The sequence below is a fragment of the Scomber scombrus genome, chromosome 20 (assembly GCF_963691925.1).
Source record: "Scomber scombrus chromosome 20, fScoSco1.1, whole genome shotgun sequence".
NCBI lineage: Eukaryota > Metazoa > Chordata > Actinopteri > Scombriformes > Scombridae > Scomber > Scomber scombrus.
In genome coordinates, this window is record NC_084989.1 from 22,541,604 (window position 1) to 22,563,998 (window position 22,395).

Genomic DNA, 22,395 nt, shown 5'->3' on the forward strand with positions numbered 1-22,395 from the left:
GTTCACATACTCTGTATTGTTTCTGAAAATATATATTGAATAATTCACCCTCACCGCCCCTCCCACCCCCCCTCCACTAGTCGATGATGCTGTTCCCTCCCTCTCTCCGCCCCCCCTCCCTCCAGTAGGTCAGCTTCCTGCCAACAGGAGCTGAACTGCCTGGGATCAGTTTTTTTTAGGGGGAATCTCACGTCCTTATGTCGCATTGAGCGCTCCAAAAAACGGCCAATCCCGCGGTCTCAAAGAGTCACTCCGCAGATCCTGGAGGAGGGTTTTTTTTTCCTGGTGAGAAGTCCCTGTGGAGGAGGGGAAGAGGAGGGCTGGCACACGAGGATGAAGAAGAAGAAGAAGAAGAAGAGGAGGTGGAGGTGGAGGAAGAGGAGAAGGAGGGATGCGGATAGCCAACTCCTCCCTCAGCACTGCTCGGACTCGATGAAGCCCTCCTTCTCCTGGCCCACCGGCTCCACCTCGGCGTAGGCTGGATGACCTGAACCACGGCGGAACTTCATGGCGGGCCACCTGCTCGGGCGTCTCTGCAGAGAGGAGAGGAGAGGACAGAGGTTTAGGACAGAGTTTAGATTACAAAGGGTCAAAGGTGGCAATGCGTGTCATCAAGGTGTGCTGTGTCGGAAATCGGTCCCGTATTCACTACTGGATATTGGCCTACAACAGATATATCAGTATCAGCATATACGTTGTTTATGTATATGTATTCTTTATGTATAAAATTATCAGCTGACATATTGAAATTTGAAGTTTTTTACTCTTTAATATCGGTATTGGTTTGGCCCCAAAAATCCAGTATCAGTTGGACCCTACTATAGTAGATAGGAAGTGATTTTGGACATAGCCAAGGTAAAATGTGAGGCCTGAGCTTTGTCTCTCACACACACATACACACACACACACACACCTCGATGACGTGTTTTCATAAGTCATTAAACTTTAACGCTGATCTTCTCTATTTGACTTATTGTCAACAAATCTGCTGCATAACTGCTTTCATTGAGAGTTTTATCTCTCTGTAATGCTGCCTATGTCTATCTTTAACTTTGTTCTATTTGCTTAAAAACTGCTCTGTAAATAAAGTTATTATTATTATGAATCTCAGGAGAAGAACAAAACCAACAATGAGCTGATCCTTCAGGCGTGTGTGTGTTTGTGTGTTTGTGTGTGTATCCGACGCCGGATATATCTTATTCCATTATCACCCAAAAAACTATTAAAAACACAACAATGAGCCGCACTGGGACACATTTTCCATTATTATGAACACACAGACTGTAGTTTATTTTAATTTAATCTCTCACACACACACACACACACCATCCTGTGGCTGTAAATACTCATTAAAAGACCAAATGTGTATTAATCCGCTGCTGAAAATAGTCCCCAACTAATACACAATTTACTCCAGTTTGGTTAATGTAATGTAAAGTAATTAATTAGCACGTTGTCGGTTTTGATCTTCTCTGATTTTCCTTATCCTTAAAGAACATCTTAACTATAAAAACTCAACAACAGGACGAGATTAATTATCCGGTTTTATCTGAACATTATGCTAAAATGGTGCCTGATGAGGTTTAAAAAGGACAACCTTGTAATAGTGACATTGAGAAAAGCAGAGAGGATGCAGATTGTTTTTAAAAAGGATGTTTCAGCTCCACATACGCTGTGTATTACTCTCCACACGGCACCTTCTCGTCCTTGGGGGGAATCCACAATCATTTATTAGCAAACTGTGTGAGTGCACCAAGGTTGAAAACCTTTGAAAATCATGATGCATATGTATGAGTCAGGAATTGAGGAATAAAATGCACTGAGCTCCGTCCAGAGAAAACAATCCTGACTGACGGTGTGTTTTTATACAGCCGGCCTGGTTTGTTACACAGCATCACAAACACTGTTCACATAAAGCAGACCGTCCTCAAACATCTGTTGAATGTCGGAATAAATTTAGATTAAAGTATCTTATTAAAACTACATTTTTCTTTTATGAACACTCCTGATTTATGACCCATGTTTTGGCAAAGACGGGACTGTCTGCATTTTTCAGGGATTAGTGTTATCTTTTGAGAGCATTTATAAATATGACTGATTTAGATGGTCAAACAAAAACAGTGAATATCTTTTTAAACTTTCAAAATATCTCAAATGGAGCTGCAATGATTCGTCATTTAATCAAATTATCAGTCCGAGCTATTTTTAAGCAAAAATGACAGAATTGACAGGTTCCAGCTATCCAAATAACACTATTTTGGGCTTTTCAAACTTCTCTCTGATGAAAAAAACCTACTTTCTTTGGGTTTTGGACAGAATAAGTCATGTTCAAGATTAATCATGAGCTCAGTTAGCTTACGCTGGACATTTTTCACAATTTACCGACATTGGACATCAAGAAAATACTCATCAGATTAAGTGATAATTAATTAAATTGTTAGTTGCAGCCCTCATCTCAAATTTGGGGAAACATGACTTCATAATATTAATTATTCTCTATATCAAACATACTGTGAGGAGAGAAACATTGTTTTATTGAAGCACAAGTTAACTGCCTATCTGTCCATAAATAGTTTAAATATTAGTTTAAGTTATTTAAAGAAATAAGAACAAAACAATCTCAATCTCAGCAGATTTGAAGGTTTCTGATGCTGTCTGTTAGTTGCTCAGCTGTAATAGATTTGTAGCACTTTCTGGACTTTTCAACCATGTCTATGGCTTAAAAGTGAAGATTTGAAGTTTTATTGTATTTATTTATTTATTTATATGTATTATTTATTTAGTTTATTAACTTGAAAACTGTTGTTAGCAAAGTCAGGAATGAACTTTCAATCTCAAAAAAAGCTTTAAGAACATCTACAAAATGAACCTTGAGGTGGATTATTGACTAAAACCTCTTTTGATACCGAGGTCATGAACGATCTCTCTTTACTGACTATTTCATTTTTGGAGAATGAGCTTTTTTTCTGTCCCCTGCTCACCTCGATGAGGAAGAGGCTGGCGGCAGAGGTGGGGTGGTGGTAGATGTAGACGGTGACCAAAACGCCGGCGACCATGACGAGCATCACCAGGAGGATGCCGAGGATGAGGCCGGTGTGCAGAGGGTGTGTGCCGGGGGTCCTGTCGACGGCGCTATCTGCTGGCATTACTGATAAACAAACAACAACAAATAAAAAACAAAACAAACAAACAAACAATTAAAAAAGACACCTGCATATATTACATGTGAGTTTTAAAGTAAAGCACTGAAACAGATGAACAGATCAAACTTTTATCCAAATTTGACACATTAACACCCTCTTAATGTTAATTAATGTGTATCCCCCCTTATAAATAAACAGATAAAGTAAAGCAACACTGGTAGGATTAATTATTTGATCACAATTTTGCTTAACATGCCTAAAATATTGAGATATTTTGAATAAAAACAACCACAAATGTGACTTTTTCCCCAATTTTTGCTGCAGTTCTGTTGTTGACCAGCAGGGGTCACTCATCATTCATCAATATCTGCCTTCCTTACATTATTTGGACCAAGCAATATGCCATAAAGTTGACTCTCTTGGTGCTGGTATGTTTCCCCTCACACAGAAAATACATTTTATTTTAAAACCTGATCCCATTCAGCCATGTAGTCATTTAAATAAGGTCATTTTTTAGTATAGTTTCTTTTTATTTTTTATTGAGGGGACATTTTCTTTGCTTTGACAGTAAATTCAAGGCTCAGGGCTTTGAACTGAATCTTATTTGTGCTCTCTGTTGATTGCTCTGTAGCCTGTTTAGGTATTCGTGTGCTGTTCTCTCATCTCCTGCTACTACGAATGAAGCCTGAACCAAGGTTAACAACATATGCTCCTGATAGGAGGAGGAAGCAGACCTATATGGAGGCCGATATAGAGTCCTATTGTTGTCTCCAGTCGTGGCAATGCAAACTGAAGAGGCTGAATGACGACTAAACAATAGATCCGACCTTCAGTGAGCCTTGGAAGATGTTGCTTGTCTTTAAAAATGCATTGTCAGAGGCATTGTAAGAGGTTTAAATATTACCCATCAGGTGTTTTGAGAGCTGTTTTGAAGTCAGTAAGAGCGATTGTGCCTTCATAGATGAAAATAAAGACTCCCAGAGGTTTTTTATTGTCGTTGCTTCCCAGCAGAGACATGCTGCTCATAGCAGGGGTGAAGTAATGAAGTGATAATTAAACAAAACACTGTAGATTCTGCACCTCAAAGCTTATCTCACACAGATTTATAGCAGGTCCAGCCCAGATCTATCCGCCAGCGTGCAGATTTCTTCTTCTATGCCCCCTGACAACCTCTCCCCGGGGCTCCCTGACTTTAATTAGCAGCTATAGCCACCGCCGAGCTCGTCAGCCAACCAGCCTCTACCCTTGGCTCCCTGCCTCATTGATTTCCAGCACACAGAATAACCGGGTGGTAATCAAACCTGTCCAATGTGTGTGGGCAGTCACTGTGAACGTGCGCTTCCACAAGTCAGCGTGGTCGTTATGTGCACTCTCTCGAAACTGGGAAATTTTTTAAAAAGGAACAAAAGAATGGATAATTCGTTGTTCTGACACATCACAACAAACCTCTTTTGTCCATAAGCAAACAAAAATGGGTTTATTTATTCTATATTTCACAGTCAGTCAGTCTGTCTTAAATTTGGCAAGCCAGGAGCTCTACTTTTCAGAGGACTTGGCAAAGAAAATGACATTATGACATTTTTCGCTATTGTGCTTAATCCTAATACATCATCTCAAAGGGTTTTATATTTTTCTTTTCTCTGTTGGCATTGTTCCTGTGTTTATCTGAGGAGAGCCGACTCCTAGAGCAGAGCCACGTCTCGGTCAGCTGGAAGCCCAAACGATGCGACAGGCTGGTTAGTCGGCCGTGTTGGCAGGTTAGCGGGGGGGGAGAGGATGTGGACGCAATGAAAAATCAACAGAGGGCTAAATAATCAGCTGAGACGCTTCGGACGAGACGCATGGAGGAGCAGAGACTGACAGTTACATCTGGACTCTCCTGAGAGGAACATTTTAACCATTAAAACAGCGGAGGGCCTCAAATATCATTTATACTGTGGTATGAGGGGCTGTTGAAGGACAGGACAGCTAAAAACAAATGTTCTTAAACCTTATCTATGCTATGTTTTGTCATTTTTGTCTTTATATTAGTGTGGCCGTGCAGCTACACAACAAATATGACAAAGCCCAGATGAAATGAGTCTAAAGTCATGCCATTAATTAAAATTGTGACCCTGATTATGGTGCTATAGATGAAAAGTCAGAGGACCGCCAAAGTTATTGAATTTCATAAAGAGCGAGGACATGACTGCTTATATCAAATAATACTTTAATCCATCCAACAGTTCTTGAGACTTTTCACTCAGAACCATAATAGTCGGACTCATGGTGGCACTACAGGAAAAATGCCCAGATTATCAAAATCAGAGGGATTGATTCTCAAGGAACTATGAACGTCCACGATCTGATCCATCATGTTTCGGCTTACGGCCTTCATCAGGGTCATCATAAAACACATTACAAGCAGCATTTATATAAAAGGTATTTAAAAACAGAAAACATTCAAAAAACAATATGCAAAAATAACCAATAGTTTACATCCAGATATGCATCGGCCAATGGATGGTATCTACGTTGGGTTGGGTATATGGTCAATAAATGACAATGGCATATACCTTTATATAAATACTGCTTGTAATATGTTGTATGATGACCCTGATGTTGGTCTATTAATAAAGTCCTTCTATACTACAAGCTTTGACTTTCTTCAGACTTTTCACCTTGGAAGTAGGTGAAGTTGTGCCAGAAACCCTCCACCTTGTTTCTACAGCATTCATGATCTGGTCCATCCGATAGTTGTTTAAAGGCTGCAACCAACCTTTTTTTATTGGCGAGTAATAATCAAGTTTTTTGGAATTAATTGTTTATTGTGGAAAAGGCCTGTGAGAAGGAGATAGTCTACTTGTTTTGTCTGACCAACAATTTAAATCCCAAAATATATTTAATCGCAATTATAATACAAAGAATTGGATTTTGAGGTTTTGCTTGATTGACAGTCGACCGATATCTTCTCCTTGGCCTTTGACACCTTGTAAGACGTTGACTTTATTTGATTTGATTAGATAGTTTTTATTGTATGGCTTTTATTTTTACTCATGTTTTATGTCTTTTCATTTATTTTATATGTAATGTTATGCCTCATGTCTTTTCTTTATTCTTCTGTACAGCACTTTGGTCCTTTGTGGTTGTTTTAAAGTGCTTAACAAATAAAGTTGGATTGGATTGGATTATCAAAATTGTTCCTTGTCAATTAACAAAATGATTGATTATCTGTTGCAGCTGTAGATTTTTACTGGAGACCAACATGGCTAAATATATTCATAATGGCAGAAACGTTCAGGAGTATTGATCAGTACGATACAATCTAACAGGGAAGCAGAGAACTGAAACATCTTTAGCTAATTGCCCTGAATTCATTTGCCATTAGCTTCGTCCTTATGACTGCCTGAACCTGAGGAGACTAATAAACACTAATGGACGGGAGGAAGTCTAGACGGCAATAAAACCACATTAGAGCTTTTGAGGGACGACTGAGACCAGTGGAAACCCAGCCAAGCTATTTCAGATACACATTAGCTCCACCGCTGTTACAGACGAGCACCATCGGTCTCTCACCTGGCTAATGGATTTTTTTTTGTGTTTTATTTTCCAGGAAACAAACTGAACAGACCTGTAATAGCTTTAATTTAGCCTCTTTGTTAAAAGGTGTTGAGGAGGAGTGGTGGTGTTTAGGAGGTTTACTCCTGTTCTTTATCTCGGCACTGTAATCTGTTTTCCTACCACGGTCAATGTCAGAGGACACCTTGAAAATATGCTGAACAGTTGAAGACGTCTCACAGGTAATTTGGGCCTGTAGACGTCCGGATGACAGATTCCAGTCCCGGACCTACTAGCTTCAATGTTGATTCTCAATGTGCTTCTCTCTCTCTCCTATTCTTCCTTCTCTCCCTTCTCTACCCCAACCGGCCGAGGCAGATGTTCTCCCACTTTGAGCCTGGTTCTGGTTCTGAGGTTTCTTCCTGTTAAAAGGGAGTTTTTTCTTGCCATTGTCGCTAAGTGCTTGCTCATGTGGGAATGTTGGGTCTCTTTAAAATTAAAACCTGAAGAGTACGGTTTAGAACCTGCTCTATGTGTAAAGTGCCTTGAGATAACTTTGTTGTGATTTGGCGCTATACAAATAAAGATTGATTGAAGACACCATGGATCATCTGGATCAGGGGGTGTCAATCTCATTTTAGTTTAAGTGCCACATACAGTCCAATTTGATCTCAAGTGGGCTGAACCAGTAAAATGGTATTCTGTACTTCTATAGCGCTTTTCTAGTCTTTTGACCACTCAAAGTGCTGTTACACTACATGTGACATTCACCCATTCACCCATTCACACACTGATGGCAAGGACTACCATACAGGCTGCCAACCTGCTCATTAAGAGGAATCTAACAAACACACACACACACACACACACACACACACACACACACACACACCACTGGCACAGCCATTGGGAGCAATTTGGGGTAAAGTGTCTTGCCTAAGGACACATGGACATATAGACTGGACAAGCCGGGAATTGAACCAATGATTTTCTGATTGGTGGACCTCCTCAGACACAGCTGCCTAGGCACCATTGCATAACAACCTATAATAACATATAACTTTACTATAATAAACCATATAATTTACAAAACAGATGAACAGCTTGTGATGTCTCATGAAAGATCAGTGCATCAGTATTAGTATAAGGTGTCAAATCCAGAGCAGTTGTCAGGTTCAGTTTGTCATTCAGGTGTTTTTGTGTAAACCTGGAACACAGTTTTGTTTTATTGATGCTCATCACAGAAAAAAGCTTGTTCACATTAGATAAGTCGTCCAAAAACTTGCATAACATTTTTGCAGCCAGGTGTGTCAATCTAGTGGTTACCCTGGTAAGAGGTGCTGATAAAATGTGTCCAAGCACATCGAAGCAAACTTGTCTTTCAGATCTGAATCATGTTGCAACCCAGTTATCTCCAGTTGGACGTTCGTGAGAATAGCATGAGAGGTGCACTTTACTGAGAAAATGGGACTACTTTTCTGTAATTTTCATACTTTGCATAGTAATCCAGTGGACCAGATTGGAACCCTTGGACCATATTTGACACCCCTGATCTACAGACATACAGGCAGGAGGTAGACACATTTGTTAAATTACTACATATATCTTAAATGTTGAGTCTAAAGGCCTTGAGATCAATAAATTAGCTTTGATATGGAGACAAAAACTATAGAAGTTCATGTTTTTTTCCATTTCACTGTGATTATTCTGGTGGCTTCCATGCAATTACTTTTCATCTTGAATAATATTATCTCAGGTATGTCTGTATAAAAGGTTATATGCATGACAAGAAAAGAAAAAACGAAAGCTGGAATGCCACACAGAGATATCATCACAGCGGCAGACGCCAGCACAAGAGTGCTCGAGTGACTGAAGACACGCAGCGTTTGTGTAATGAAAGTGTGATAGAAGCCGTGGATTTCCAATTCCCTCTCAAGCAGGAAATGAAACATTCGAAAAGGTTATCTCCAAAAAACCTGATAGAGTTGGAAGCCGGATCAGAGTTTGGATGTTTTTTTGCAAATATTAGCGACTCAAGTGTGTTGAGCTTTATATGAAAGTTAAATTGAATTCTGTAGGTGGGGGCGCAGATGTAGTACTTTAAAAACACAGCAGGCGCCGTCAAACGCATGATGATACTTTGATGGCTGATGAAACTTTTTTTTTCTATTTCTTATCACTAAAAAGAACATTTCTCCATATACAATAATGTATTTGATCCTTTTGTCAAGTTATGTCAATTTGATTTGTAAAGTGCAATATCACAAATTACAGCAATACAACATCTTCTGTCCTTTGACCCTCAACACAAATAAGGAAAAACTCCCTAAAAACTCTTTAATTGGGGAAAAAAGTGGAAGAAACTCAAGGAAGAGCATTCTTATTTCTTCTGTACAGAATGCAGGCTGATTGCAAACAGTCATCTATGTTGTTACTGGACTATTTTGATTTGTTGGTGAGCTGATTTGATTCTTATGAACTCACCAACCATCAAAATATTCTTTTAAATTTAATTTGTAATGTATAATGCACATTATCTCCACCATTTGACTGATTGTGAGCAGGTATCAGGTTCCTCTAACCTCACATTTAGGAGCTACTTTTAGCTATAAAACGCTTTGTGAATTACTCTTTGACCAAAAACTCTGGAGTCCTAAACGTCTGACTTATTTCTCTTGTTGTGTTTACATGTTTCTTCAAACTTGGACTCCAATAATGTTAAGATGCTATAAGTGTTTTTGATCCTTTAGTCAAGTAATATTCATTGTATTTGTAACTTCTCTCAGACTAACAAACTACCTCTAAAACACTTTGCAGTCCTAAAGTTCAGACTTGTTTCTCTTGTTGTGTTTGCATATTTCTCCAAACTTGGACTCCAATAATGTTAAGATGCTATAAGTGTTATTGAGTCTTTAGTCAAGTAATCTTAGGGTTATTTACACAATTTCTCTGATCAAAAACTCTGCAGTCCTAAATCTCCTAAGCTTGTGACTCTTGTTGTGTTTACATATTTTTCCAAACTCCAAACTTAGGACCTACTTTAAGATGTTTTGAGAAGACAGCTCCAGATTTCTCACAGAAAGTCTACATTACAAACTGGGACTTTTAAAATCTGTGGGTCAATCCTGAAGTCTGATATCTGACACAAGACACAAGAAAAACACGTATTAGGAATTGTATGATCTTGTGTTTTTGGAGCTTGGCCCATTTTACTAATTGAAGTCTGAGTATCTGAGGCTCATGGCATCAGATTGTCACTACATGATTATCGTGGCCAAATGGGTTTTTCTTTTTATTATCAGGACATCTATAGAGAATTTAAGAACATTTTTTCTTTATTGTGTGTTTTGTCTCTTTTCTGGCAAATTAATTACACTCAAAATACCAGTGTAGTGAGGTGGAGAGATAGTCTGTATCCATGTAACCGTATAAAAGTGTAAAAAAACAACAATCACACATAATGGATGGTGAAAAGGCAACCAGACAAACAATACAATCCACAAGGTAGGTGTGTGTGTGTGTGTGTGTGTGTGTGTGTGTGTGTGTGTGTGTGTGTGTGTGTGTGTGTGTGTGTGTGTGTGTGTGTGTGTGGCGTTGGGGGAAGGAGACAAAACGAAAGCACAAAGAAGCAGAAATAATTAAAGAGGTACTGGATTATTTATACATAATTATCATGTGCCTATGATAAACATGATATCAATATTTAATCTTTTAATTATCATGTTATTATCAATACTGGAATATCGCGACACCCCTAAGAAGTACAATACTAAATAGCTGGAATACTCCTTAAATCGACAGTGTGAATAATGCTTAGTTGCAGCAGATTGTACACATGGCTCCTAACATGATTTATGATTATTGACATCTACCTCATAAGGGGGTTTGTAGAAAAACGACTTTGGCATTCAAAGTGAAGTGTTGTCCCACAAACACAGCTCTGATTTACAGTCCAAAGGATTTTAAAAAATATGATTTTTTTGGAAAAGCAGCCTCCTGCCTTCAGTCACACGAGTCCAGACACTAAAATTGATTTGTGCAACCCACAAAAGGACAGTAAATCATTATAATCGGCTGCTGCTGGATAAAGTTTATCAGCCGATTGAGCCGCGTCCGGGGAGAGATACCTCGGTGGTTAAAAAACAAAACAGACAGGACGGGTAAAAGCAGAGCTCAGCAGAGGCCAAAGCAGAGATAGTTATTGGATGCTACAGCAGAGAAAGAAAAGGGACCTACCGGGGTTGTCTCTGAGATGCAGAGCGATCTTGGTATCATCTGTGAGCAGAAAACAGAGAGAAACAAACATGAGCGTCAGACACAATAAGTCAACATTTCTCTTTGTAGTTTGTTTTTTCGGAGGCGATAATAAAATTAAACATCTTCCCCCGAAAGGTCCCAAATGAGATTAAGCTTCTTTCATTAGAGGACCATCTTCCTTTCAACATGGATTTTACTACACTTAAAATCTGATTAAAATTTAATTCTTGGAATATAATGGTTCAACATGCATAATTCAACACATAGAAAAAAGCAGTCTGGGGTTAACTATACATGTGGAATATGTAAATGAAGCATGACCCACTTCTCCTAGAAGGGGAGCAGACGTTTACACACACTGTCGGATTCACATTATGCAAATTTCGGCAACACATACTGTACAATACGAGATATGTTTCACCCACAACAATTTTATTCAAAAAGGGGATTTTCTACTTTCAATTTTCTAAAACAGCGAGAGGAGCAGTGTTTCGAGCTGTGTCTGAAATGAAACCCTAAATGAGATATGTATATTACTCAGAGCGACCGCACAGGATTTAGCAGCGAGTCAACCCCGCACCAGAGTCAGGGTGTCATTAATATGGATCATCGCTGCTCGAGGAACAGAAGTGTTTAAAAGTCTGTCGCAGCCAACAGAGGTGTGACAAAAAGAGACTTTGTGTATCTGTTGATTTGAGAAAAAAATGTCTGTATTTGTTGGATTGTTTGGCTCCTCATGTCAAAATTGACCCAGTTTGGTTTGACTGCTTTTAAAGCATAAAATATAAATGTAAATATAAATCACCCAATTCTGTGTTAGACCTTTTTTAACCTTTGTGTCGTCATCCTGGGTCAAATTGACCCTGTCTGTTTTGACTGTTCCTTCCTTCCTCCCTCCTTTCCTTCCCTCCTTCCTCCCTCCCATCCTTCCTTCCTTCCTTCCCTGCTTCATTTTTTCCTCCGTCCTTCCTTCCTTCCTTTCCTTCCTCCCTTCTTTCCTTCCTTCCTTCCTTCCCTCCTTCCTCCATCCTTTCCTTCCTTCTTCCTCCCTTCCTTCCTCCTTTCCTTCCTTCCTCCCTCCCTCCTTTCCTTCCTTCTTCCTCCCTTCCTTCCTTCTTCCTCCCTTCCTTCCTTCCTCCCTTCCTTCCGCCTCTCCTTCCTTCCTCCCTTCCTTCTTTCCTTTCCTCCCTTCCTCCCTCCCTCCTTTCCTTCCTTCCTTCCCCCCTTCCTTCCTTGACTCGAGGACAACAGGAGGGTTAAAAGTGTCTGTGTGGAGATTAATTGTAGAAATACTGAAGACTAGGTAGACTAGGGGGTATAAATGGGACAAACAAGTCAGGATTGCACTTGGCATATATAAAAGGCATATATATATATATATATATATATATATATAGAGAGAGAAGGGTTGATGATGGCACACTAAGCTCCACTGACTTAGCCAACGTTTTACATTTTGTCATTTGGCAGACACTTTTATGCAAAGCAACTCACAGCGAGGCAAGACAATCAAGTGTTAGAGGACAGCGGGGCAAATTCTCAAGTAGCTGTCTTGGTAAAAGTGCAATAAGAAGGAACATTAGAAAGGTTGTTTGTGTCTTTTTAAAATAATTTATAGTATTAAAAGTACTTGGAGTAAACAAGTGTATAAGAAAGACCATAAACAATGAGAAAGAAGTGCTAAAAGGTGTTGAGGTGTTAATGGAAGAACTGAGTTTTCATGCGTTTCTTGAATGCATCGTGGGAGTCAGCAGACCGTATGGAGCTGGGTTGAGAAGAGTCTGGAGTCTTTTAACCACAATTCCTCAAAGCAAGTTCAAGACATCTTACCCCTGACACTAATCCTCAATCAGTAACATCATCAACAAGTTAAGGGTACACCCAGGCGAGGAGTTCCGGTCCTCTGAAATGAGGCCAACGTGGAAGTAACCTAAAACTGCATTCTACCAAAAGGCCACCAGGGGGCGACCGTTTTGGTGTCAAAAGGACTTCCGTCTCTATACAAGTCAATGGAGAATTCACCAACTTCTCACTTGATTTCTAACCTCAGTAAACGTTTTCAAAATGTGTTTATGGTCTCAATCGCTAGTTTAAAGCCTTCTTCAATGCAGTATGATGTTCATTTGGGACATTTTGGCCTCCCTGATTTTATATGACGATAAAGCAGGGTATGCATTAGGGCGTGGCTACATCGTGATTGACAGGTTGATTGGTTCACAGGTTCAGGAGGACGCCTCTTGCTATATGGGAACACCTGAGTTTATCACAATCATTGAACACGAGAAGAAGTTGGTATGATGTGTTTAAGGTTGTCTGTGTGATAGATGGAGGGTCAGATGAAAAAAAACAGCAACTACGAAGACGACTACAGAGTTTACACCCATGCTAGTGAATCTGTACTTTGCTACAATTGTGCTTTTATACAAATACTAACATAGTCACAATGTCGACAGTGCTAATATGCAGATGTTTAGCAGGTGTTTACTATGTTCACCATCTTAGTTTATCATGTTTATTGCTTAACATTTTGCTAATTAGCTCTAAACATCTGATGCTGATTGGAATATCAGTTTTATAAATATTTGGACTATCTACATATAGTCAATCATTCATTGAAAGTCTAATAACTTTCTTTTTTATTTGCTGGTTTTATGGGTTATCTGAGAAGGACAAAATTACATTGTTAAGTCTGGCTCCAAGTCCTTCATTCTCGCTGCTATAAAGCTGCTAAATGCTGACAGTCTTCATTTTAAATGAATAACACATTGTTTTAAAACTTGTGTGAACTATAACAGGTGTTTATGTTTTTTCTTTGTTTGCTTTTCTCCTGGCTTCCTTCACTGTCCTGCATTTACGAGGCAACCTGCTGAATGCTTCATTCCTTTAAATTTACTCGTATATAGTTTACAGTGCCCATTCAAAATGTGCACGATCAAAATATGCTTGTTTGCAACAGGTTGGCTCCAACTTCAACACATAGAAAATTGAATACAATCATGTGTGAATGAGGATCTACACCAACAACATGACAGAAACTAACTCTTATACACAGATGATACCAATAATAAGTAATCTAATAGGAAACATATGTTCTTTTCTCATTTCAAGTAAAATCAGAACTGCATTTAAAAATCAAGTGCATCCTAAAATATAGTGGATCGATCATATTGGGCTCTCGGATCGTTCCTATTATCTGTGCTCAGTTTGGATTAAAGTGGGTAAATGTGGGTAAGATTTGTGCTTCGTCTATAGTGACGCTCCACAATCGCCACAGTCTTGGAGAAGATGAGACAAACTCGTTTTTAACCGCCCGTGGAGAGTATGTCCTTTGTTTTTTATGTGCTTTAATAGCCTTTGTGTGTTTGGCTCTGAGCGCTTCCAACACACAGGACAAAACAATGCTGCTGATCTGCTAAACATGCTGCTAACGTTACGCTTTCTGTCTTGACAAAGTGTCAGAGTGTCCATTCTTGATTAAAAGCTCTGTTGCTGATGTCTACTTTTCTCTCTTTAGGCCACTTTTCTCTGATTTGTGTCACATCTAGTCTCTCTCTAGTCTTTCCCTGACATGTTGGAGTCAGTCAGCAGAGCCCTAAAGCTCTACCCTGCCCCTGCACAGAGTAGCAGCTAACTGATCACTTAAGTTTCTTAATATTGAACATATTGTGTATCCAAATTGCACCAAATTCGACACTGCACTCCTTTGAGTCCCCAGTCACACATCTGTCAAGTGTGGAGTCAATCGGATCAACGGTTCAAGAGATACTTGGAGGACATACATACATTTATACAGACATAGATAGCTTGCTTTAGTACATAGATATGAATTACTTTTTGTTTTGTTTGCTTTCCGCCTGGTTCCTCGTGTAAGCCTGCATATATACGGAGGGCCAGAATGTGTTTGCTGCTTATGTTCTTTGTACCCATGTGTTGACCTGCTGTCTCTGGCATGTTGCTACTTGCCTGTGAGGTTTTTTGGTGTGTGAGTGAGTGTGTGGACTGTGTAAGCTGCAAAACTGAACTGATCTTCTGGGATAAATAAAGTCGTCTGAGTCTGAGTCTTGCGTGAATGTGATTGGATGTTACCAGGCTCCGCACAGCTGTGGATGAGTCAGTGATCGAGAAGCAAAACAGCTGAGGCCGTTCAGCTGTAATAAGCCACCTCAGTGCTCTGCCTGAACTAACTCCTAACCTCCAAAATGTGGATTTCATAGTGGCAGGACAGGAAAAGTTAGGGGATTAATCGCCTGGATACCATGAATATCTGTTCAAAAATGCCATGAATATCTAGACTAGATTATAAATTATTATCACGGCAAAAATTACATATGCTGTTTGGATCTGCTCCAATCAGAAAAATGCATTCTTATCTGTTTATATCCCGGCTACCCGCACTGTATCTGCATGGTCCAAAGGAGAGAAGTGGCACTTGATCTAATCTTTTGAAACAACACAGCTCCTCTGAGGACGCCATGTGAAGTTCAGTCGAATGTCAGCCGAGTGAGAAACCACATCAAAACTTTTCCATGTTGGTTTTTCCTCACATCCAAAATACGCACGCATGCACACCCACGCAGACACATTTCTCCGCTCCAGTCTTCCTCTTTTTCCTTTTTTTTCTTTCTCCTCACTGTCCCGTCAAGCTGCAGGTCGCCAGCACGTGCACGAGACACCCAGCCTGCACTCTGAACCTGACCTTTAACCCCGTTGCAGCTGAAAAGACAGTCGAGACTCAAGGGAAACTGATCTGCTGTGCGTGTCAAACTCTCCGATAAGTTCTGTGTCAGCTACACAACAAATACCACAGCGCGACTTCTTAGCACACACTCAAATCCAGTCACACACACAAACACACACACAAACCAAACACTTTTTATCCCTCTGTCCTCTCACCACGCCCTTGTTTGATCTGTGGGGTTACTCGTTGTGTTTTGCCTCACAGCGGGACAGTTTTCACACTCCTCCCTGAGCTGAACTGCATCCATCCTCATCACAGCGGCCCATCGGGGCCCCCCCGACGGCGATGGAGCGTCCATTTAAACTCAGCCCCCACAAGATGATTAATAGGGGTGCAGTGGAGAAAAAGGTCGGCTACTGCATCAGTTAGCGATGAAAGTAAATGGCCTTTTTTTTGGAGAGAGAGAGAGAAAATGAAATAATGGATAGCCTACACCTTAAAAAACTCAACACTGCAGACACTATATATAAAAAAAGTCCATCTCAAGTTATATAATCTCTTGAAAACCACATTTCCAGAACTACCTTTAAGGACTTAAGTGATACTTTTGATTTGGGCTGGCAAAAAAAAGCAATTATGAGACCACAGGGCTGCTTTGACTTGTTCTGGAAAAACCATATTCACAAAGTGCTTTACAGAAGGACACAGACTACACAAACCAAAAAATATAGCTATTGCATAAAGAAATAAGTTTGAAGATGCTTCTCTAAAGACTTTAAAAGGAGGCTGTTCAAGCTGTTGAGGAGCAACAAGCCAAAAGCACAAGCTCGCCTTTTTAACTTTGGAGCCAGGGACAGCCGGGGTCAAAGTCTGCTGAGGAACGTTTGAAATTGATTTTTTTTTTTTGTCCTGAGCCAAAACATTTACTGGTCTGCTTCTTATCAGCCATCGTAAACACAAACTGGGCCCTCATTTCAACTCCTCCCATCAGGTCGCCGATAAAAAAACCTTCCAACTCCCATTAAAAGACGAGTCTGGTGATAATCTACATTGTTTTTATTGTCAAAAAAAACCCCATAAGAAGACCCAAATCATCAACAAATTGATCTTTCAAGCAATTATCCTTCATGTAGACAAAGCCTGATATCTTATTCCTCTGTGCCTCCATTGTTTAAATATTAAAAACACATTATGCTCCTTAATTACCATGAACACACGCTGTTGTTTACTTTGACTCAGTCCCAAATTCACCGTCCTGCTGCTGTTGCTGTTGTACTTGTTTTATGTGGCAGCTAAATAGTCTTCAACAAATCCAAAATGTACTCCTGTTGAAGTAACATTTGGTAAAATCCACAGTGCCCTGCAGATTCAGGAAATTACTTGAGCTTCATATTTACAACAGATTTTAAGAGATTTATATCTTCAGCAGACAGGGCAGTGATGTCTGAAAGCATTGGGAGATGAACTAATGCAGTTAGTTTTGGTCTTTTCATGGGATTTGTTGAAATAAAAACATAAAATATCACCAGCGCTCCACCTGATTTCCCATAAATGTGCACTCGCCAGCTCCGTTTTAGAGATTCGGGGAAACGAGGACTCGTACAAAACAACATATAAGAGGGCTCTGAGGGCGAGCTGTCTGAACCTCTTACAGCTTTCCAAATAAACATGATTTTTACATGACTCATTTCAAACGTTTGTCTCTGAGTCTGAACAAAGGTAAATACAGAAAGTAGCCGTCTGGAATGGCCATTACAGCTAACTACATCCTGCCAGTCAATGCAACCACCATGCATATGAATCAGTGCATGTCGGTTTGATTACAAGTATGCGTCTGACTCTCACTGCACATATTTTAACTTTTTTTTTTGCTATTTCTTGCACAAACACATATGCCATATTACTACTATGCTTTTTCTTTATGTGTACTTTTACTTTTATTTGTAATCCACAAGCAGCAACATTACCACAGCTTGAGACTGAAGCCGACCTTAAAGTGCTATTCCACTGATGGCCACTAGGTGCTGGCTCCAAAAAAGTTCCCAGCTGGCTCCAATTGAAACCCATTCAAAATGTATCAACTTATCTTTACAAACACTAAGTGAATCATTTCGACAAGTCATTATGGTCTCAATTGTGAGGTTTTTATTTGGAAGGTCCTGGAGCCAAACAGAAAAGATGCCAATCTTTATTTGGGTCAATGACGTTTTTTTGTGTCCATGTGGTTTAGTCCAATTTAAAGGGGTGAAAATGTGAAAATAAACGTATGAATAACTTGCACACATTCTTTTTTTGTGGACCCAGCATCACATTTCTGCTTTTAATCCATTTTGAGAGAATATATTAGAGGATTATGGCAAAAATGTCTAAGTGGTGTAACTATAAAAACTTTGTACCAAATAATTCAACTTGCTTAAAAACAGTAAATTGTCAATAAAACACCATATCAACTAGTTTGGCATGATCTTACATTATAACTTTTATATTAAATAAAGGTAATGGAATACAATTGTTCTAAATATTACATTTAATCTGGTAACCATGGAGATCAGGAAACATTTACATGTTTTTAAATGAAGTCATTATTAGTATAAGTCCACTTAAATACACTGTATGTGGATAAAATATGTAATATGTATCATTCTTTTGTGATTACACCATTTGAGATTTTCAGCAGCATTCAGTCTTACTTTTTGTAAAAAAAAATGGTGCAAATGTCATTTCAAATTATATAAAACCAACAAAAATACCAAATGCACATTTTAACAAACCTGATGCTGCTTTTAAAACTATTTTTGAATTGCTCATCATGCCAACCCTTATTGGTCACTGACCCATATACAGTCAATATTTATCCACGATAAAGACGTATTTCTTTAGTTGCAGCTGAAGCAGTATTCTTCCTACATAGGCGCGGTCTCATCTTCTCAAAAGGGTGCAATGAATAAATTCATCACAAGGATAACAGCAGGTGTCTGAAATGATTGGTTGTCCATTTACTTATTGTACTGTGTGTCAGACATCACATACACTCAGTGAAGAAGCAGAAGACACTCCATACAGTGTTTGTGAGTGTTTTAGTGTGAGTTATGATGACATAAATAGAGACATGACGTTACCTGACACAAAGAAGGAGTAGACGCCTTTCTGTCTCTTTGATTCAATTATAGCCCATCTGGAGCTGATTAAGATAAACAGCCTGTTTACTTAAATGAATTGCTCAAAAGCACCATAAAAAAGGGAAATGAGCTGAAAACTGGCACATAAACAAACAAAACAACTAACAAACAAACTGTTAACTCTCATAGGAAAAAAAAAGAAAAAGAGGAAATGGAAGTAAACAAACTCTAGAGGACACCTTGGCCGTTTTCCTATCATCAGCAAAAGAATCCTGTCTCTTCCTTTCAAAGAGGATTTGCATTAGATAACTGAGATTACGCTGCAGTATGGTTCGGGTTAGCCTCCCGCTGGGCCGTGGAGAATCATATGCTCAATGCTTTACACTGCAATATCAAAAGAGTGTGACGCCCTCGACCTTTGTTGGGAAATACTGTTAGAGAGAAACAGTTTTAACACTACTATGAAGAAGAAGGGAAGACTAATGATAGAGGGAAGGTACAGGAATGCTATTTTAAAGGGGACATATCATGCTTTTTGTGATTTTATGTTACTTTTATGCTGTTATAATGTTGGATATCTATGTTAAAAATTGTCAAAGGTCCAAAACTTTATGTTAAAATGATCAAAGCAGGTAAAAATCCAGGGCTTCCTGCTTTGAACCTCTGTTGCTAAGGTTGCTCCACAGTTTGTTTTCATTGTCCAATCGCATATTTCAGATCAGATTTGGGCTCCAACATTACAGATATATATTCAAGAAGTTTTATTTTGAGTAAAGAACAAGAAAAAAGAAGTAAAATATGACTGTTATTGTTTGTTTACGTAGCCTCCAGAGTTGGCATGGTAACCGGCCAATCAGAACAGAGTGGGCTCATTAGGAGGCGGGCCTTAAAGAGACAGGAGCTCAAACAGCCTGTTTCAACTGAGGGGCTGCATAAAGGACCAGTAGAAGATAAATAAGGAGGTTTTTTGACTATGTATCATAATCAAAGATATTCCAGTAAAGCTTGAGAATATAAATATAAACTTGAAAAAAAATGTTCCTCTTATGTTGCCTTTAACCTTAAAATACATCTACAGTGAATGTCGTCTTTCAAAAACTTATTTTGACTTCTTATTTTCAACATTTCTTTCTGGATGTTTACCCATTTTTATGAAAGGAAATAACAGTGAGAAGAACATCAGCTTAGGTCTTTTCATGGGATTTGCTGATATTGAGAAAATATATCACCAATCTTATCCTTTAAAGCCATCGCCTCTTTTAAAAATCTGTTTATCTGAACTTTGTCCTTCCTTCCTTACTGCTACCTGAGTAATATTTACATGGTTCTGTATATTTGTATACTGCCTTTGTGACTGTTTGGGGAATATTCAGCATAACTTAATAGTAATAGGAGAAGAATCCCATCTCTGGATCAGCTGTTTAACCTCAATCTTACTTCATTTAGACTCGCTGTTCGCTGTATTAGATTGATCTTTTTCTTTAAAAAGCCAGACTCATCAAATGTAAAATCAGAGCTTGAAAGAGAGCGAGTACAGGTAATAACAGGCTTCAGAAAGCCTCAAAGTCTGGATGAGATGGAGCCAATTTTACTGTGCTCCATAATGATCATAAAGTGACTTTCCACTTTCTTTTAAGAAGAAAAAAGGCAGCACTCAATATAATTTTATTTCTAATATTGAGTCTTTTATAGGCCTTTAATGTAAAATACTCAGAGTGGATGCTAAATAATTACCCTGAATTAAGGATTAAGAAGAATAGTTGGATAAGTTTACCTTTAAAAAAGTTTTTGTGAATAAAAGTTTTCTAAAAACAAAGATTGATGGCGAGCTGGTGGTGCTAAACGAGACAATCGCAGGTTTGTGTGGGTGCATCTTCAGCACTTTGGACTAGTGAGATTTGTCCTAATTCAATCTGTATTGTTTAAAAAGTTTGTGCAAACACAGCTGCTGTGCTTTTCTCCACTGCAGACCATCTGGAATGATTGGGTTGTTTTTTTTTAGCTCAAGAGGAGAGCTACACTTTATATTTATGCATTCTCCAAAAGAGAGTGTGTTGTGTGTGTTGTAAAAGAGGAAACACATCAATACCATTAGGCTGCGTTCAGACTGCAAGCCAAAATCCGATTTATAGCCAATCTAGATTGGAACCAGATGGCTCTTATGAAGTCTGAACAGTCATAAATCACATGAAATCCAATTTTTTTAAACCAGATGGAAACCACCTTTGGGAGGTAGTTGTCAAATCGCATTTGGACAGATGTGTCCGAGTCTGAACAGCTCCAAACACTCAAATTGGTTTTGACTGTCCGTGACGTCTCTCTACGTCTCTACGCTACGTGTCTACGCTACGTCTCTATGCTACGTCACTCTATGCGACACCAGACCCACGCTTATTCAAGTTGTTGTTGCTAGCTGATATCAATGGAGGCAATGGAGGACGTCGAAAACATCAGTCCTTGGACAGAGGACGGAACCCAATTCTTAATTAAAAATGTTTGTGTTCTCTTACATTTGGTTTATTGTTGCTGTCGCAATTATATGACATCACACAATACACGCTAGATGCCACAGCAACCTGTCAGATTGGTCATTAATGTGGCCCAGTCTGAACAGAGCCAAATCCGAATTGAAGACAGTGTGGACAGGCCTAAAAATCGGATTTTAGAAGGAATCAGAATTGCCTGCAGTCTGAACGCAGCCTTAAAGAACAGTAGCAGAAAATTCACTTAATTTAACATCTCGCCAGAACACACGACACCTTGATCCAGCTGTGTGTTTTGTTTCTTTACCTTCAGTGGGGACGCTGGTTGGCGGAGGGGAGGTGGTGGGCGTCTGCCTGCCTGCCGTGACCTCTCTGCTCTTGGATGTTGTTTTGGCGACAATGGTGGTGGTGAAAGGGTAGAGGTACGTGGTGTCGACCATGTCACACATCTTGTCTTTAGTCTGAAAAATGAGAAATGTTGACACGCCTGTGAGCCCAGTAGGATATAAGAGGGTTCTTCATTGTACAGGACAGAGTGAAATATATAAAGCTCTGCCAGAAAGATTTACGTCATAGCTGCTTACGATACGTCTGTATTTTGCCCGCTTACCTCGTCTGGACAGCTGTTGTCCACCCAGTCCTGCCGATGGCGGTCAAAGCCACTGGAACATCTGAGAGCAGAGCAAACAACCGTCAGTCATCATTTAGTTTAATTCAGTGCTAATTAATTGGTTTGTTGATGGATTGGTCAACAGAACATGTCTTCATTTCGATAGTGACACTGTTGATAAAGAAGAGAAGGATTGGGATGAGATAGAGAGAGAGAGAGAGAGAGAGAGAGAGAGAGAGAGAGAGAGAGAGAGAGAGAGAGAGAGAGAGAGAGAGAGAGAGAGAGAGAGAGAGAGAGAGCGAGAGAGAAAGGGTGGTATGATATGCAACCAAAGTCCCAGCTGGAGTCAAAGCAGTCTATATGATATGGGTCTTTTTTTTGGAGGGGTAAGAGGGTGTTTTTACATTCATTAGTTGTATAAGTAACTTGCAGAGAGGCTGAGAGGAAAAAGGGGGAGAGAGAAGCGGGTACAACATGCAACAAAGCTGCCTTGCCAGATTCGAACCAGGGACATTGCGTATCAGTCGTATCGGCTCTGGTATCGGCATCTTCTAACAGGCTACCATGA

The 22,395-nt window shown here is 39.5% G+C and overlaps 1 protein-coding gene across 1 annotated transcript in view; it reads right to left on the reverse strand.

Annotated features, from left to right (window-relative positions):
- Positions 1-413: 413 nt before the first annotated feature.
- Positions 414-22,395, reverse strand: part of plxdc2b (plexin domain containing 2b) — a 140,786-nt gene continuing 118,804 nt past the window's right edge. The window contains exons 9-13 of the mRNA XM_062441833.1: positions 21,828-21,888; positions 21,525-21,678; positions 10,917-10,955; positions 2,982-3,148; positions 414-533 (exon numbers count right to left, since the gene is read on the reverse strand). Of these exons, the coding sequence (XP_062297817.1) occupies positions 414-533; positions 2,982-3,148; positions 10,917-10,955; positions 21,525-21,678; positions 21,828-21,888 (541 nt within the window). The remainder of the gene's footprint in view (positions 534-2,981; positions 3,149-10,916; positions 10,956-21,524; positions 21,679-21,827; positions 21,889-22,395) is intronic.